The sequence below is a fragment of the Castanea sativa genome, chromosome 8 (genome assembly GCF_040712315.1).
Source record: "Castanea sativa cultivar Marrone di Chiusa Pesio chromosome 8, ASM4071231v1".
Lineage (NCBI taxonomy): Eukaryota > Viridiplantae > Streptophyta > Magnoliopsida > Fagales > Fagaceae > Castanea > Castanea sativa.
This window is the reverse complement of record NC_134020.1, coordinates 21,252,318-21,271,058: the sequence shown is the minus strand read 5'-3', so window position 1 is coordinate 21,271,058 and position 18,741 is coordinate 21,252,318. Positions and strand designations below refer to the sequence as shown.

Sequence of the window (18,741 nt, the reverse complement as noted above, 5' to 3'; positions counted from 1 at the left end):
ATGCCTCTTCACCATGAGTACTTCGAGTGGTCCCATAGGGTAACTCAGAGGTTCATCGATCGCAGGGGCGCTAAAATGATTATAATGGTAAGTTCTTTCATTTCTCCATGTCTTATTTAGTCTTGGCATTTTTGAGTTACAGTAATATTGTTGTTCTCATTAAACAAGTAGAATCATACATTTATGCTTATATCTAGTTTAGCTAGATTGAAACTTAAATTGGATTTGATAGCAATCATTAGAAGCCAGATTTATCTTCGGTTATGTGCACTCTAATTTTTTATACCTAAAGTGGATTTGCCTTTTGAGGTATCTTGTGAATTCTATTTTTTGTTAACAAAGTGCATATTGTGTGTGAGTTAGAAATAGGTGATCAAATAAGCATGGGGAAATTTTTGTTAGGGTGTTGATGCCAAATTAGTTGCCATAGTGTTGATGTCAAATTAGTTACCAAATTTTTCAAAAGTCATCACTAGAATAAGGATTGAGGGAGCCCTTGGAATTTAGTTAGGTGGCAAGGGGTGGGGTGGAGTTGGGGGTATGTTTGACACTTTATAGTGTAAAATCACTTCAATAAAACTTGTTTTAATTGTACCTATGTATATCGTACCTATGTATAAAAACTTGGGAAAATGAAAGAAGCCTGTGAACTATTTGATAGAATTCCTGAAACAGACATTGTGTTATACAATACAATGTTAGCTTGTTATTTGCAAAATACTAATCTAGATATTGCATGGGTTTTCGGGTTATTTTACATTTCCTTTGATTTCAATTCCTATGCTTAAAGTTCTCCAATATTTTGGTTTGGTATGGTATTACTAATAGTTGTAATGTACTCGCATATTGAATGATACCTCCATTTGTTGAGGCGTCAGGGAATGGGCACTCGAGACTACAAGGACATTACTAATGTGCTGAAGGTAATGAATGAGATTGACTGTGTACATGGTCATATCCCTGAGGCCCCAAATGAGGAGACAGCTACTCCTGAGGCAACGGCTACTAAGAGGCCAAGTACAAGCACAGCTCCTGCTGGACGTGACTATTATTCTCATGTTGCAACCCCTCGAGTTGTCCCTACCCCAGATCCCTGTCCACCCACCCAACATTCATGTCCTGGGTTCGACATCCCTCCACCCACCCCACGTTCATTTCCTAAGCTTCCACCCATTCCATCATTTGACCTAGGAATAGACTTCAATGTAACCCCTCCTATCATGTACATGAAGCTACCCTCCCACAGTAGCTCTATAGGCCCCACTTCAGGCATTGACCCACCCTATGTTGACCATGTTCAAAGCGAAACTCAACAACTACTTGTGTAGGCTAAGAAAGCTGTTAGGTTACCTACAGAGCTAGAAGGTCGGCCAAAACACACATCAAAGGCACCTCCTTGTGGGACAGGTGGTCACAAACATGGACACAAAGCTAGGCACGAGGCATCTGACCAAGGACATGTAAGACCTCCTCCTCCGCAAAGTAAATATTACATGAGACAACATAAACTTCAAAAAAGATAGCTGACAAAGAAATTATGTGAACTAGCATTTTGATGTGAAGAAATATAGGCATTAGTCTCGTATTTTGATGTGAACAAGTGTACAAAGTTAAGCATGTCTCTAGTATTTTGATGTAATCTCCATTATGTGAACAAGCAGTAGTGATATAGAAAATGCCTTTTTGGGATTGAATATATAGGGAAATGACTTGAGTATATGAAACTCAAGAAATTTGAGTATATGAAACTTGAGTATATAGGGAAATGCCTATTTGGAAATGAATATACAGTTTGATTATGAATATACAGGGAGCTATGCCTTGTTTTATAGGAAAAAAAATTCAGTGGAACTCGAGTATATGAAACTCGAGTTCCATTAAGTACTCAAGTTCAGTGAAATAGAGTACACAGGCAGAGAGTTTGAAATTATTTACAAAAAACCACATCAGTGGAACTCCAGTCTTTGAAACTTGAGTTCCATAAATCAAGTCTTAAAGACTCGATTATCGCTGGGAATTTTTTTTCACATGCAGGCAGTAAACAACCTGATACAACCAGAACCACATAAAGAAATAGCAAACAACCAGAAACAGAGAAAATAGAGCATAGCAGTCCCCCCCCCCCTCCCCACACACACACACACTATATATATATATATATATATATATATATATATATATATATATAATATTAATATTAATAAGTTTTGAAGTTAGTTGCATTAAAAAGATGCGCAACGCAACTAATCCAACAAGTACAATGGGTAAAGAATAGTTCAATTACAAAAATATTCAAAAATAAACAAAATAATAATTGTGTCAATACAACATAGCCTACTTTGATAAAGTGCACTTGTCCATAATAAAGATAACCACAACTTTCAAGTACAATGCCATTCCAAAATCAAGTCTCCGCTTACCTAACAAACATTTAAATATGGTCGTTAGTTCCCAAATGCAAAGAACAATGAAATTCTATGCAAGTTAGCTACTTTATATGATCCAATCATTACATCTCAGCTACTTTGTATAATTCGGGCATATTATATAAAAACAGCACTTACCTAGTTTGTAACATCACCACTTGTTGAAGCCTCACGAGAATTGGGACATCTTTTATGGTTATGCCTCTCTTCATGACACTCCGCATCGCTACCTCAGATGAATCTCCCTCAAGTCTGAGTCTTCCCCCTGGCTTCCTGATTCTCGCCATTCCCCATCTATTTCACTCCTTATTCTTGATTTCATAGGTTGACCTTTGGCCCGCAACAGATTTAGGTCAGGCACCCACCGTAGGCCGTTAACTTCCCTCCACAATAACTCTAACTTTGGCACCACAAATTGATGTGAATATGTGTGAATGGCGTTGTCCAAATTGTAACATGGGTCAATATAGCTGGTTGGATCAATTCATAGACTCTGAAAAACTTTAATTGCATGTAAATAGGGGATCTTAATGTTTTGCCACTTTCCACAACTACATGTTCTAGTCACTATGTTTATTTCATGACTGTGGTTTCCCCCTCCATCGCTATAGTCATTGTATGGGGTAACTACTTGATATATACCAGTTTCATATATAATTAAATGCCTCATAGAATGTCTTGAAGCTTTGTGCAGATTTGAGCCATAGATCCCCAAGGCATATTTACTCCACACCTTACCTTGAGAAAGATTAGAAGTAATTTCTTTATGGTGATCATGGAAATATGCAACAAGTTTGCACCAAGTGAACTCAACCATTGCAGCAATGGGCAAGCCAGGTGCACCTTTAAGTACCCCATTAAAGCACTCTTAGATATTGGTTATCATTGCCCCATAATGTCTTCCACCATCATGTGACTGGGTCCATGTGTCTAGATCCTCACTCATTAGATATGTGTATGGAATATAGTGTACAAGATCGCCATCTTTCTTTGTATCGTCACATTCCTCCTAAGGGCATTAATCTTGACTTCCTTAATGGTTTGCATTATGGACTTAAATTTAGCTTCCTACGTAGCATATCTAGCTTTCAAGGCCAATGCCTTTAGAATCGGATCTTGAAACTGTGTGTTGAAATTGCTAGCAACATGTTGAAGTTAATATCGATGAAATATCTGTAATCTTCCATCATCACCTCTAGGCCACTTTGCAATGGCTCTTTTGATACCACCATGTCGGTCAGAAATAATGTCAATGCCTTCATCAAGTATCACATACCCTATTGAAACCCTGCGCATGTTGGTAAACAGTAGCGATAAATATCTGTCTGTTGTTTGTCTGTCTATACTGTCTTGGACTGTGTTGGACTGTCTGTGTCTGTCTGTACTGTCTAGGACTGAATATCTGTCTTTGTCTATCTGGACCATCTTAGAGTAGTCTGTCTGAGAATTTGTAATAGTGCGTGTGCTAGTGAATAGTAGTGGAAATCTGTCTGTATCTATCTGGACTGTATTTAATCTGTCTGAAGTTAATCAAATATGCTAGTGAATAGAGATCTATCGCTGTTGTCTATCTGGGAGAGTATTTTGTCTTGCTCGGCATATCTATTTGTCAATTTGTATCCACGTAGTTATCATAATCTAGCGAATCATCCTCACACTACTCCTCATATTGTTCATGCTCATGGATAGTTTCATAATTGCCACATAGAACGCAATATGAAATAGGAAGATAAATAGGAACATGATCCTTTATAGTCATTAATATGGGATCCTTAACAATATATCTTTTCCCAATAAGCCTTCTTGCTGAAGGTCTTGGACTGTATACAGCTATCCTGTCTGTGTAGCCATATAAATGGAAACCTCTATCTAATTCTTTCTGCATTTCATAACTCTTGTTACTCATAAAATTAGACCATTCTTGAGCCAGGGAGTCTGGATCATCAAGTGATAAATAAGTATCTCCAGTAAGCTAGTTGTATTCAGGGATGCAAACCCAATCATGGATGAGGACCAAAATGTGTGCCGGCCGAGCTTCCATATAATAACTATTATCCCAAGCTAGAAGAGTACTCCAGATCGTAATCTTTATATAATTAAATCCTCCAATCTGTGCAGCTGCCTCTTGGATAACTTTGGGAAATAAACTAATCTGAATACCAGAAGTAATGATTAATTTGCTAATGAATCCTGCTTCTAGCATTTCAGATAGCCATAAAGGATCACAAATTACTGGATCCTCTGTCTTTGTATTGATAAGTAATCTCGGATAGGGATTATATCTGTCACCAGTTCCTTCATAAACTCTGTTTGCTTCTCCAAAGCTTTCATACCACGTAGCTTTATGAGATAGCCATGTATCATCTGTCATGTCTTATGTTCTGATGAATGCTATAAAGACTAATACTTTGAGAAGATCCATCCATCTATCATGAGAACTTGTTATGGCTTTATGGGTTAGTATATTCTGTTGGATTTCAGGGGGTAAGGATCTAATGGCAAGTCTCGTTTTTTGCTGAATCTTAAGGTGGAGTTTTGAAAAGCTTGTTCCTATAAGATAGCTTTTTGGAGACTGTGATTCTGTCTTTGTGGAGCTTGAATCTCCATCCTCCCTACTAGGGAGTTGACAACCAAATGCGTTAGTGAAAGCACTGGTCCTAACAAGATGTAATTCCAAATCCTTAAGGGATATTGTCTTTATCGAGACACCTTCATGCTCATCCGAAATCCTTACTGAAGGCTTTAGAAATTGTTTGGGTTGCACCACTGGTGCCTTACCCTTTCCTTTCATGTCTGCTTGGGAGATTCTTTTACTCATAGTGGTCTGCAATTGGGTTTTGGGAAAAGGATTATGTTTTGAAATACTATTTTGAAAACAAACATTTTTATGCAAAGCTTCTTTCAAATTTATTTTTAAAGTTCCTTCACCGATGTCTTTTTGTAAAAATTCTTTAAAATGTTTTATAAGAAGTTCTTTTTCAAGTTTAAAGTATATATAATAAAACAAACTTTTCTCTGTACACCTTTGTACTCTTTTTGAGTAAAAGTGGTATTAGAGTAGCCATGATGGAGTCTATCAGAGTGAGTGGAATTCAAAAGATATTCAAAATCTATCATGATTCAATCCATGTATATATTACTATATATTTCCTTCTACAAGAATATGTGAAGTAAAGCTTCTTCATGAAATCTTTTATCAACCACTATAATAGTTTGAGGAAAATCTGTCAATGGGTTATAATTAATTCTGTCTATCAAGGAATTAAATTTGTCTTTACTCAGGAAATTACCACAATTAATGATTAATAAAGGAGTATCTATCAAAGCTTCTTTTATTAAAACATCTGTTGCATGGGCATTTGAGAATACTGTAAATTTGCTTGATACACCTGTCAAACTGCTGGTCCATTTATATTGACTAAAGGAAATTGTAAGCATAGTTCTTTCTTTTCTACAAGATAATTGTTTTATATGCCTATGCCAAAAGGTGATAGGTAAACAAATCTCTGTCTCTATATCTTGTTTTAATTTCTTTATGTCATTAACTGTCAGTTGGTCATCAAATGATATTTCTATCTCTAAAGTTGACAAACTTGTTCCAGTTCTATAGATTCCTCTTTTATTGATGTCTTTTAAAATAGTGACCTTTTTAGAAGAATGATTTTTTTTAAGACAGGTGGTAAAATGAATCTAAAGAATATATTTTTTCCAAACACATTAGTTTTAATTCCTTTATCTATCATTAAAAAGGGGTAAAGCAAAGCCATAAAAGGAGTTCCTAAAATAATTTTAAAAGGAATGTCTTTAATTAAAATAAAGTCTGTCTCAAGGCATATTCCTTCATTACATATGCAAACATTAGGTGTTAATCTTTCAGATGATTTTTCATAATACTTTGAAGGTATTAATCCTTCTTGTATACAGTTCATATCCGCACCTGAGTCTATTAAAGCAATTTCTGTCAAGACAACTCTTTATTAATTACTAAAGTGATTTTTGTATACCATTTTTGAAAAATTACTTTATCAATTAAACTCAAGAAATTCTGTTTATTATCTTTTTCTTGTGAAAGGGGGTCTGTCATGGGTTTAGAGAATTCTTTTAAATTCATTATTTATGTAATATTTTGTTCATTTATTTATGTCGAATTATCTTCTTTAATTTCTTCTTTTACCGTTTTTGCTTCTGTCATTAGGTCTTGTAGAGTTACTAGTTTTATATCTATGCCTTCTTGTATCAGTTTTGTCTTTTCTTTCTTATCTTTTTCTTTCTTGTCTTTTTCTAGTTTCCTACAATTTGTAACATGGTGTCCATATTTTCTACACCTAATGCAAGCAACAGGTATGTCTATAGAGCCTTTTAAATTTATTAAATAGTCCTCTTTATCTTTTAGGTGATTGGGTAAATTATCTATCAGTGTCATTATTATGTCTTGTTGTTTTCTTTTCCTTTTATTAATTTTAAGTGGGTTGGTTGATTTTAATCCTTCTTTTTCCCTTGCTTGGTCTATCTCTCTTTGTTCAACCTTAAATATTTCCATTAATTCATTCATTATGTCTTTCTCAAACTCTAATTTACTTATTTGTTTAACAATTTTATTATGTCTGTCACATTGCTTTTTAGTATGTCCATATTCTTTACATTTATGACAAATAATATTTTTAGTGTGTCTGTCATCTTTCTCATTATCAAATAACTCAGTAGTATTTAAAATTGCTATACCACTTTTCCTGTCTGTGTCTAAAGGTGAATTTAAAAGTTCTATCTTTTTAGCTATTCCTGTCAAGCTATCATTTTGGGTATATATGATAGATCTTTCAATTACTTTTAGTCTTTCATCTATTTTTCCCTTTAAACTTTCATTATTATTATCGGTTTTCCTTACTTTATTGACTATTTCTAAACTATCACTATTATGTCTTTCTTTTTCTATTTCCTTTTTTGACATGTGCCTTCCTATTTCTTCTTTTACATCTAACTTTCTACATAGAGTTTCTTTTGAGTTGGTTGGCTTAATAGTACTATTGCCTTGTCTTTCTATTTTTCTATCATTTCTTTTACTATACCTTTCTTTAATATTTCTTTATCTTTGTCTTCATCAATTATGTCTTTCTTTCCCATAAAAGTTATTTTCAAGTCTTGATTGTTATCAACTCTTCTGCCGATTACCTTTAAGTCTTTTTCCTTTAAGTTATCTTTCTCAAAGTCTTTTTTAGTGTCCTTAGTGTCCTTATATGTTAAACACTCTAAAACCTACCCCTAACTAGGTCTTGACTCCTTGTTCACAACAGCAAAGGTGAGAGGAAATACCTTGTTGTTATTATCGGTTGCCATTGCAATCAACAACACCCCTTGATATTTACCATACAAATGGATCCCATTAATACTGATCACTAGCTTGCAAATCTAAATCCATCAATGCATGGAACGAATACTCAAAACATAGTACCAGGTACGCTCCTGGGTATGGTGCGATAGAAGCACCAGGTACCCGGATCCTGATCCAAGTATGCCAACAACAACTTCACAAACTTTGCAATTGCCTTTTGTTTTGCATCTCATACCTTATAGTAAGAAAGCTCATGATCATACTTTGTTTTAATGATGTCCTAGAGCTAACCAATACGAGCACTATGATCCTGTCGAAATTTTGGAACAATTTTTGATGTAACAAAATTAGAGTCCATCATTCTTCCGTCTCTTCGTAGGCCAAGGGGTATACAGCTGTGTGGACCCATATAAGACATGACCATCCATAGACCATTAAATTTAAGCTTCATGAATACCCCAATGTACACTTGTATGACTCATCAATGCATGTCATGCACAATTTAGTTTTGGTTGACCTCTTGATTGTAAAATTTCTATTATCATTTACTCCGTAAATTATCAATGCACGCTTCACCACCTCTTTATTTGCAAAAGTAAACCTTTTATTAAAATTCATCCCATCTTCTCAAGGACAAACAAATGGTATCTAAAGACATGAAGGATCAACTATATTTTCTGATAGGCCAAAAATGTTTTGACCTCTTTGGCAAATTAATTAATTAATTATCCAAGTTAATTAATTAAGTTAATTTAACATGCTATAGCGTGATAGCACAAAGAAATCACCAACTAAGTTAAATGCAGCGGAAAATAAATTTGTCACAGGCGATTTGTTTACAAATGGGGAAAGCCACTAAGGCAAAACCCCACCAGATGAATTTAAGGTCACCACTCCCGAGAATCCACTATTATCAAAACAAGCAATTATAAGTAAAAGGAATCTCAGTACCTAATACTAACCTACAGTTGAACCGTTACCCCAATACTCAATTGGACTTGTATTGTAGCAGCAATCTCTCATTTCAATGCATAAATCACAGTACGTGACTAACCAATGATGCACGGATCTCAGTACGTGACTAACACACCAACTTGAGGAAGATGTTGGAAGCAAAGTTCTTCAGTTCATCAACATGAAGATCAAGAAGCTTCTTGGTCACAAAATCCTTGGGCATAAAGACGCATTAACTTCTACAAAGAGAAAGATGAACTAGAGCAATTTCTATCTCCAACGCAGTCTATGTTAGGATGTGTGCCCTTGAATCCTATGTATGACATTATGAATGACTTAATGTTGTGATTAATAAATTTGTTTTATTATTATCTAAAATAATAGTAACATGAATATTAAGACATTATCATATAGTCCATAAGATGCATAGTATGTGATTTAAATGAATTAGTCACAGAAGATATAAATCACAAGTTCTTTGTAATCTCAGAATTTTAGTTCGTAGTCGGTGATGAAATTGGGCATTTCATTTATGAAGACTATAACATATCAACTAAGATGATTTGTCTTGATCATGGAAATGGAGATTTCTAGTTGGTATGTTGATATGTTTTAAGAGTTAAAACATATTGAACTGGACCTCCGTGAGGTTTATTATTCTCCTAACAACTGTCAAATGAATAATAAACTCACGACTTCTATTTACATGAACTCTTAATCCTGAGAGGATAATGGACCTAATCATGAGGTGTAGGTTGCTTTGATATATCAGGAGTGAAATCTAAAGTCACGATCAAAACCTCAGTATGTTGGACAACCACATTTAGTGTTGATGGAACATATATTCTTGAGATGAAATTTATAGTCTCTTAACAGAGATATAAAATATTTCATTGAGATAAATTTAATGAGTTTGGTTATTCAGAGTGTTAGGCCTAACTACTTTAGTAAGGAGTTACTAAAGTATATATTTATGGAATTGGATTTCATAAATATATGATGAATAACTTAAATGATTAAACCAAGTACTCAAGAAATTAAGATGTAGTAATCTACAAAGTGGCAGTCTATTTTCATGATTTTGTATTACTACGAATATTTTATGAAGGGGTTGTATATACAATAAAGTCTTGAGATATAATTTATAAATAAGGCCTAGAGTGCAACTATATTTATATAGTGATATTAAATATAGTTAATGGTAACTTTAGACTTGTCAAAAATTGATACTTATAGAAAAGCTCAAAGCCCATTAGAACTAGTGTCTTATTGGTCCCTTTTGGTCCCACTCCAAGCCACACACTTAAGCCCAATTGGAAAGCCCAAAAGGTCAGCCCAATTAGATAATTAGTTAGATATTAAGGAAGAAACATACATAATTTATGTGTGTGTAAAAGACACTATTGTGAAATAGTGTGTATGTGAGTGTGAGACATTTTATCATTCTTCCTTAGAAACTGATTGAGAGACAACACTTCTTGGGCGTAAAGTGGAATTGGAGTGAAGATTAAAAGTATTCTCAAGTGCTTCCGATCTTTGTTTTGAAATTCACCACACCAAGGTACGCTCTCTTGTTTTTGAATTCTGAAATTTACATCGTGCATGTTATTAATTGTGAATGAAGTAGATCCGTTTATTTTCTGTTGCGTGTGTTTTGTATGAAATACAAACCATGATTAATCCAACAGTCTATTTGTTAGAGAGAGAGAGAGGGAGAGAGAGAGAACACATCACAACCAGAAAAAGAAGGGAAAGAAAGGATACGTATGCATGTTTTCATGCATGGACATGTGACGTGCAAAAATAAATACATTATGGGCAAAACCCAATCCAAACCTTTCAGCACACAAACCACACTTAACAAACACACATCTAAAATGAATGAAACATGGTTATGATGCAATGAGAATGCAATGCATGATCATATAACATCAATTTCACAAAACCCAACCCAAAAATTTCAAGAAAAAACTCAAAAATCCCAAAATTTTTGAAAAACCCCAAAATAATCTTTATATATGTCTAAGGTTGTGAGAAAAGAAACCCTACACAAATACATTTGGATATACATGTAATCAGATCTGAAAATTTTGATTTCATAATTCTTGATAGATACAGTTTTTGTCGAGCTGCTGTCGAGCTTCAACATTAAATCTCGATAGATAGGCTTCTATCGAGATATTTGTCGAGCTTTAATGAACAGCATTTCTTCACTTGTTTATTGAATAGACTTGCATGGCTTTAACACTTGACTTGAACAACATGTTTCTTGAAATCTTAAACCATCTTAGATCCACCCAATTACAAGTAAAGTGCGTTTTGTCAAAGAATTAGCCAATTACATGAATAATGTCCCTAAAATTTTCCCAAGTATTCGCATAGAATGACAAGGTAGGAGGTGTGTAGGCAGTGGCCGTATTTGTAACATGCTAGACACTAATATCATTGTCCACATCACCTTCATCAAAATCAACCATATTTTCCTCTTCAAAATTGGGAACAACTTCATGGTCATTAATATCCCCGTCAAATTCGCCTCGCTCAATCCTCTCTTTGTACTCATCTATATCATCAAGATTTTCACCATTATTGGCAGCATAATCTTCGTCTTCATCTTCCTCTCCTAAATGTGTCTCTTAAGATGGGAGTGTATAGCCTCCCATTATAGTGCACCCATCATCTAAGGCTATAAATTGTAAAGATGTAGTTTGTTGCACCTCCTCGGCACCAACTTCTACAAGTGGTTCCAAACTTACATACAACTTAGTAGCATTTACTTGGCGCATTTTACTGATCCTATCAAACATGACATTTACATGTTTGTCTTCTTTGATCACCATATACCTATAATTTATCTATTCATGAAGGACTTCTTATGGGAAACAGCAAATAATCTTTATGTCATAACAAGCATGATTCAAATTCAATTCTTACATAATTTTCATCTTCAAATCATTCAATGTCTTCAACTTACGACGTATCATCGTATAATAACACTGGATATCCGGTCCTTTAAACGGGAATCCGTCAATCTTGTCAAAATTGATAAGGGGTTCACTGTAGTATATATTTATATCAATTATCTTTAGTTGTGATTGTGTACCTATTAGAGTCAAGTGTAATATGTTAGTGACATATTTTATCTCTTTTATTTAACATCAATTACAAAACCTTTTATCTAGTCAAAGTACAAAAATTACAACTTGTTACATCATATGCATATACAAACATACCCTACATTTGCATATACTCACCTTAAATCACATACAAACACACTCAATCATTATCATTTCAGACTAAAAAAAAAAAAACTCACCCCCTTTACAAAATTGCAAATCATTCTAACAAAAAAAATAAAGAAAAATATCAAACCAAAAAAAAAAAAAAAAAGTCATGATCCATTACATACCCATGATAAAAACCTAACAATACAAATATATCTTAAATAATTTTTACTTTTTATAAAAACCTAGCAAATATATACACTAACAATTAGATACACTAACAACTATACACTATTGGTAGAAGTTCTAAAGTACAGATACCCTTACCTGACATGTAGATTTATGAGCTAAGTGTTAGGATTGTATGAGAGTAAGAGAGAGAGTGAGAGAGGGAGAGTATAAGAGTGAAGAGAGGTTTTCTTCACTATCTGCTCGAGAGACCCACAATAGAGAGAGCTAAGATCTGAATGAGGTTTATGAGGAAATAGGGACCCAAAGAAACCACGTGCATTAATATCCACCATAGTTTGCAAATCGAGCCTTTAAGGCTCAAGTTTGCTTTTAAGAAATTGAGCCACTAAGGATCGATTTCCAGGTGGATTCCACGTGGATAAACCACGTCATTCTTAGAACACGAAAATCGAGTCTCTAAGAGTCAATATGAAACTCAAGCCTCTAAAAGTCAAGTTCTAGATGGATTTCACGTAAAAAAAAAAAATCAAATCAGAACATGAAAATCGAGCCTTTTAGACTCGAGTTCTTAGGGATAAACCGCCTTTTAAACTCGAGATGCTAGTTTAGTATATAGTTTTAAAACGTTACCAATTAACTATATAGTCTGGAAATTGGTGTTAATTGCCAATTTTTCCCATCATATCAGGGAAAAAAATGAAGAATTAAAATGACGAAAGAAATAGAGCTATCATAGCAAAGAAAAAGATTGGTAAAACAGTTTTATATAAAATTATATACTCAACAAATCACAAAATTGATGTGTTAGTTTGAATACAACATTTACAGGCTCTGTTGGGGTTATTTTATGCATTGATCCTTCCTCTATTGAGATGGCACTGAATTGCGTACGTAAATTGAACTCCAAGAAATGGGGCAGTTTATTCTTACGAGTTCAAGCTCCATGCTCCATGCTCCATGCTCAAATTTTTTTTTTTGCTAACCTTCAAGCACAAGAATATCATTAATAAAATATGATCTTGCTTTCCTCAATTTAATCTCTTTCTTTCACATCTTTCAACCATTTATAATTGTTCAACTCTTATGTATTATCTCAGGATTGAACTGCCGCATATGAAAGATCAAATATCAATTAATCCAAGATCTTCTCTCCAGTTGAAAAAAGGTTCCATACTACAGTGCCAACCAAGTAGAGCCCAACAGAAACCTTGAAAACATCGTCCCATGAACCTGAGTATTGTCAATGAGAAGAGGGGGACATAAAAAAAAAATATAAGAATCAGTTTATTGTCTCAAATGATAAAACACAATGGCAGTGAGCGTAAAAACAATTTGTAAAGGCTACAAAAATAGCAGTTGGTGACGGGTAAAGGTAAAAATGGGCTTAGCATCAAAGTAACACCATTATAAAGCTATCATCATTGGGAAATTGAATAAGTGCAAGAGTTCAATGTCTAGAATAGTATCATACTCTTCAGGTATCTTCACTAAGTTAATACAGCCATTGGCTGTAAATGCAATATGTATCGTACTATAACAAAATTCTGAAATACACACCCAAAATAGATGCCCTTCAGCCCAGCCCAAATTTGGGGCTATTATGGCCAAGCTAGGACCTACTCACCCAGCTTTGAGTTATTAGTAAAATTCAATCATAGATAAATTTGTAGACGAAGAATCAGATAAGCTGGTTTCAGAACTGGTTCAACAAATCTTGGTGATAGACCAGAGTACATATATGCATCAAGACTGTACTTGTAAGTTACTTTATTTCAGGATTAAATTTAACATGGTATTAGAGTTCTAATACTACTTTTTTTTATTAAAAAAAAATTGATACAAGATCCAAAGCCATACTTTTTTTTGTACAATTATTAAATCTGGGCTGGATATTAACACAATCTAAAAAGTGTCAACAGTTTAACTAATGGGTCACAACTCACTAGTTGAAATGCAAGCTTAATTAAAATATAAATATTTAAAAATATATAGAAAACTTAAGTAAATATGAAAATAAATTTGAGAATCATAAAATAAATATATAAGTGGACAAAAGAGGAAAAGTAAAAGAAATTAAAATCATGCAATCAAAACTTCAATAAGAAAAACAATATTCCGTTTAGCCTATGTAAGTAACTTAATGCAATTTAGAATCCCGGTTGGGTGGATACAACCCATCTAAGCGGAGCATTTTGCATCAAAATATCCAAGATTTTATTTGGTTTGAAAGGGTCACTATCAACAACTGCACTGACATAGATACCAGTTACCTATCCGGCCAGGCCAGTTAATTTAGTAACAATGTTTTTTTTTTTTTTTTGGTTTTCTTCTTATTGTCTACCATACACAGATGTACTCCTATATTGGCTTAAAAGTACTAAAAAGGTGCGAGAGATGTTCTAACCATGCTGCAAGATGTAGCCTGTGGCTGCTGTTCCAAATACACCTGCCAGCACTCCAGCAGTATTGGACAGACCAAGCAATACTCCCTGAAGAAATATGGAAAACAAAAGTCAATAGACAGCCGCTACTTGTTCCGTAGAATTCACAATTTTGCATAAAACCATTCACATTCCATTAATGAAAGCACATGCAAACGAAATTTAGGACTAAAGAAGTAATACTCACAGAATATCGAGGGGCAATATCTTGATGGTTTGAATATAGACCAGACTGTGAGAATGCGTCAGTACCCTATTGAAGAAAGAAATTGATAACGGTTAGGATGATTCTGGCTAGTAAATGTGATCAATGCTCTAATTATAATTTCAATTATTCAAAAAAGAAGGAATATAATATATAAAATTTTCCTCATCAATGTCTAGACAACATGGCTATGCATTCTTGCATAGTCAACTTGCATTATCAATTATCAAACATACTAAGAGAACACAAAAGGAAAATAAACAATAAATGTAATAAGTTAGTTAAAGCAATGGTGTTGTGAAAGTACAAAATTGGAAATTCAAATGTAGGTAGTATATCCCATTTGAGTAGGATGTGACTCTAAACGAGACGTATACTTAAAAAGCAACATGATATAGGTGTAGACTTAATAAAAATCTGAATGCTGCACTCTTCTTAAATAGCAAGTGGAAAATGTATCTATTTCTATTTATGCGTGGAGTAAGTAGCAAACCTGACTGCATGCCATACATAAAACAGCCATTGCAGGAGAATTAACATGGCTCAACTGAGTTAGGAAGAAAGCAGGACCAAGAAAACCAATTGTTTGCATGATCTGCAGGGAAGCATACAAAAGGTCTTTTATCAGCAGCACAGACAAGTGAACCAAGAATGATTAATAAAGAATACTGCAAAGCATAGAACTTAGAAGAAAGAAGAATGGGGACATGAAAGATACTTAAACTGGAAAATAGTTTTAAAACTGTAATAGGCAAACCAGTTGTTATTTATTTATTATTTATTTTTAATCACAATAAAACGCCATTACCTTACAAAACTTGCATTGATAAATATGGATATAATTGTAACAAAAGAAATTTTCAAATTTAATTATAAAAATGATAAGTACCTTTCGAACCCTTGTAATAGATAAACCTTTGCTAACAAGTGTATCTGCAATCCACCCTCCAAAATTTGCAGAAAATGCCATTGTAAGCCAGGGCAAAACACAAACAAGCCCTGAGTCTGTAAGATTGAACTTCAGGACCTAGGGAAGGATGAAAGGAAATATATTTACCCAGTTAATACCATCAGTATTCTCTGGAAATATCAATAACACACTGCAGAAACAAGTGTTGTGTACTATGTAGAGGGGTTTTCTCTCTGTTTTTAGTTAAAGAAACTGTAATCCTAGCTTGCTTAGTTTGTAGTATAGATTCTTCTTGTATTTCTTTATATTTTGCTTAATAGATTCTTCTTGTATTTCTTCATGGTTTGTCTCATTGGCAATCCATGTATGCAGGAAATGACAAATGGTGACGTTTACTGAAGTTTGTCCACACCAAGCAGCCAATATTAATTGCTAATGGTTGGAGAAGATTCACAGATTAAATTGTTGCATTCCAGCAGCTCCAAATATAGGAGTATATTGCATTAGGTAGAAAGACTTACTTGGTTATAGTATGTTGGCATCCAGGTTAGAAGAATAAATGTCCCCCAATTGTGACAGAAATGAGACACTATTAGGGCCCATACAGGTGCCTTTGACAAGATCAGTCTCCAAGGTATTGTTTTAACAGGTTCTTTTGAAACGCTGTTGGTCATGATCAGCTTCATTTCTTCAGGCCGCAGTTCAGGGTCATCAAGAGGAGAACTATGTGCCTACAGCAAGTATATCTGAAATTTCAATTTCAAAGACATATTTAAAAATAAAACTAACAATTAAACTTTTGATCCTAAAGGTTTCATATAGTAGGAATGAACAACAAGTAATAAAACTTTTTAATGTTAAAAAATTTCCCAAAGCAACATGTAATTAATCAGTAATGCTTCCATGAATGCAGCCAATGTTACCTTGCTTAGCCACACTGCAATCCAAACTGTTCCTAGGGAGCCAAAGGAGAAGAAGACTGATGGCCATCCATACTGATGAATTAAAAATGGTGAAAAGGCCAGGCCAGTGACTGATCCAAGGTACATCCCACTGTACACCAGTGCTAATGATCTACTTCTCTCTGCTACAGGAATCCACTTTGACAAAATATTGTTCATGGCAGGCATAGCAACACCCTGAAGGAGAACCAAATTAACTGAGCATATTTGACTAGACAGATTAGCACTAAGGCAACACATTCTGCCTGACAGTAAAAATCATATCCCCAATGAATAATATAGGAAGAACACATATTAGAATGTATTAAATTAGTAATCAACTTATTCAAGGCAAGGAGAGTATCTCAACATAATTTCTCAGTTATCCACATATCATCTAATGGGAAAACGCATATTACAACTTTGCTTTACTAAGAAAACTAATTTCACAAGATAATTATAGAAGAACCAACCTCGCCAATCCCCATGAAAGCGCGAACAACAAGTAGGAAAGGCAACCCAATTTTAGCGGCAATAGGAGTGAGAATTGTAGCAATTGACCACCAAACCACACCAAATCCCAAGACCATCTTTCCACCTACTGTGTCTGCCCATATACCACCAGCAATCTGTCACTCACAATCACGAAATTAGAATAACCTGAAGAACAATCTTAATTAAGTAATGAAGGTCTTCCATCAGTATTCATGATAGGTAAAAGCTTTTTAACTTCCATGAAACAAAGAAATTGTGACACATTTGATCTGATTTGGCCTATTTTTTTTGGCTATAATAATTAGTAAGTATAGCTGGAGGATTCTAAATAATGGGCTTAACCTTGTGGCCGTTAGAATAATATTTAATTGGTTAAATTCACCATTTTGTAACAGCTTAAGCTTTGGGGACAAAGGATAGTTTATAAGTGGTTACATATGCAGTAGACTCAGAATTAAAGAATCGTGTGTTACTGTTACCTGAGTCAGGAGGTAGCCCCAGAAAAAAGAAGATTGTATCAAACCAACTGTGGCTGGGTTCCAATTGAACTCTGCTGACATTGGAAGTATAGCAATGCTCATATTCACCTGCCATACACAATCTGTTCAAAGTTGCTATAATATAACTCAAAGATTCAAAAGTCTTCCTTTAACGGCTAGTAACAAACAGTAACAGAATATCCAAAAATAGAACCATACTTTCTCATACCAGCTAAGCTAACACTCAACCATGATAACTTTCTAAGCTTCAATTTGAACATAACACAGTAACACACGCACACAAAAACACAAATAAACAAAAGGATGAGAGCATTTACTCTATCCATATTGCAGAGAAGGAAGGCTGAGAAACACAAAACGACAATGACCCATCTTTTTGGAAACTGTTCCCACCAAGGAACTGAACTCTCAATCTCACTCTCACTCTCACTATCCAACTCCGACTCCTCCTTCCCCAACACGACACCGTCCATAGCCTGCTCAAACTTCACCGATTCCGGAATCGATTCCGATATATCGTACGGCTCCGACTTAACATCGGCCCGAACTTTCCCACCTCCCCTCTCGCCCGAACTACTTCGAGCCGAGACCCGGAAGTCCACATGGCAACGTTCTTGCTGTGACTGTGAGGATAACCGGACCCGGATCCGGAAATGAAACGGGTATTTGTGTTTGAAGCCCAGACAGTGGTTTCGCTTTTGGGCCGAAATATCGGGTGGGGTTTTGGGTGTGAGTGATAGAGAAGAGAGTAGAGCTCTGGCGCTCATGGTGTTAGAAAGTGAACAGTTCATTGCAGAGGGAGAGCTCGAAGATATTTAAAAAGAAAACAGAAGATTCTGTGAGAGATATTTATTGGCACTGGTTCTGTTTTGGACACGTGGAGGTTGCATGGACAGCATTGGATAGAGAAGAGTGAGGTTAAGGTTTTGAATAGTGTGCAAGTTAGAGGAAATTAATAGAAAACTGATGAATCCGTTACCGTTAATGCAGTTATTCATTATTGTAAGTTCTATTTTATTTTGGATTGGGCTGGGCTTTTATGGGCTGGGCCGGAATACTTCATGTTAATTACAGAGTGTCACTTCTTACAATAGCCCGCGAAAAGATACACTTGGGTTGTCTGT

General features: G+C 34.8%; 1 protein-coding gene across 1 annotated transcript; it reads right to left on the bottom strand.

Moving 5' to 3' along the window:
• Positions 1–12,858: 12,858 nt before the first annotated feature.
• LOC142606851 (sodium-dependent phosphate transport protein 1, chloroplastic-like) lies at positions 12,859–18,417 on the bottom strand. The gene is made up of 10 exons (XM_075778208.1): positions 17,935–18,417; positions 17,597–17,704; positions 17,096–17,251; positions 16,605–16,820; positions 16,203–16,412; positions 15,661–15,798; positions 15,265–15,366; positions 14,754–14,819; positions 14,530–14,614; positions 12,859–13,355 (listed from the first exon to the last, which is right to left on the bottom strand). The coding sequence occupies exons 1-10, from the start codon at positions 18,406–18,408 to the stop codon at positions 13,258–13,260; spliced, it is 1,653 nt and encodes a 550-aa protein (XP_075634323.1). The 5' UTR covers positions 18,409–18,417; the 3' UTR covers positions 12,859–13,257.
• Between the last annotated feature and the right edge of the window lie 324 nt (positions 18,418–18,741).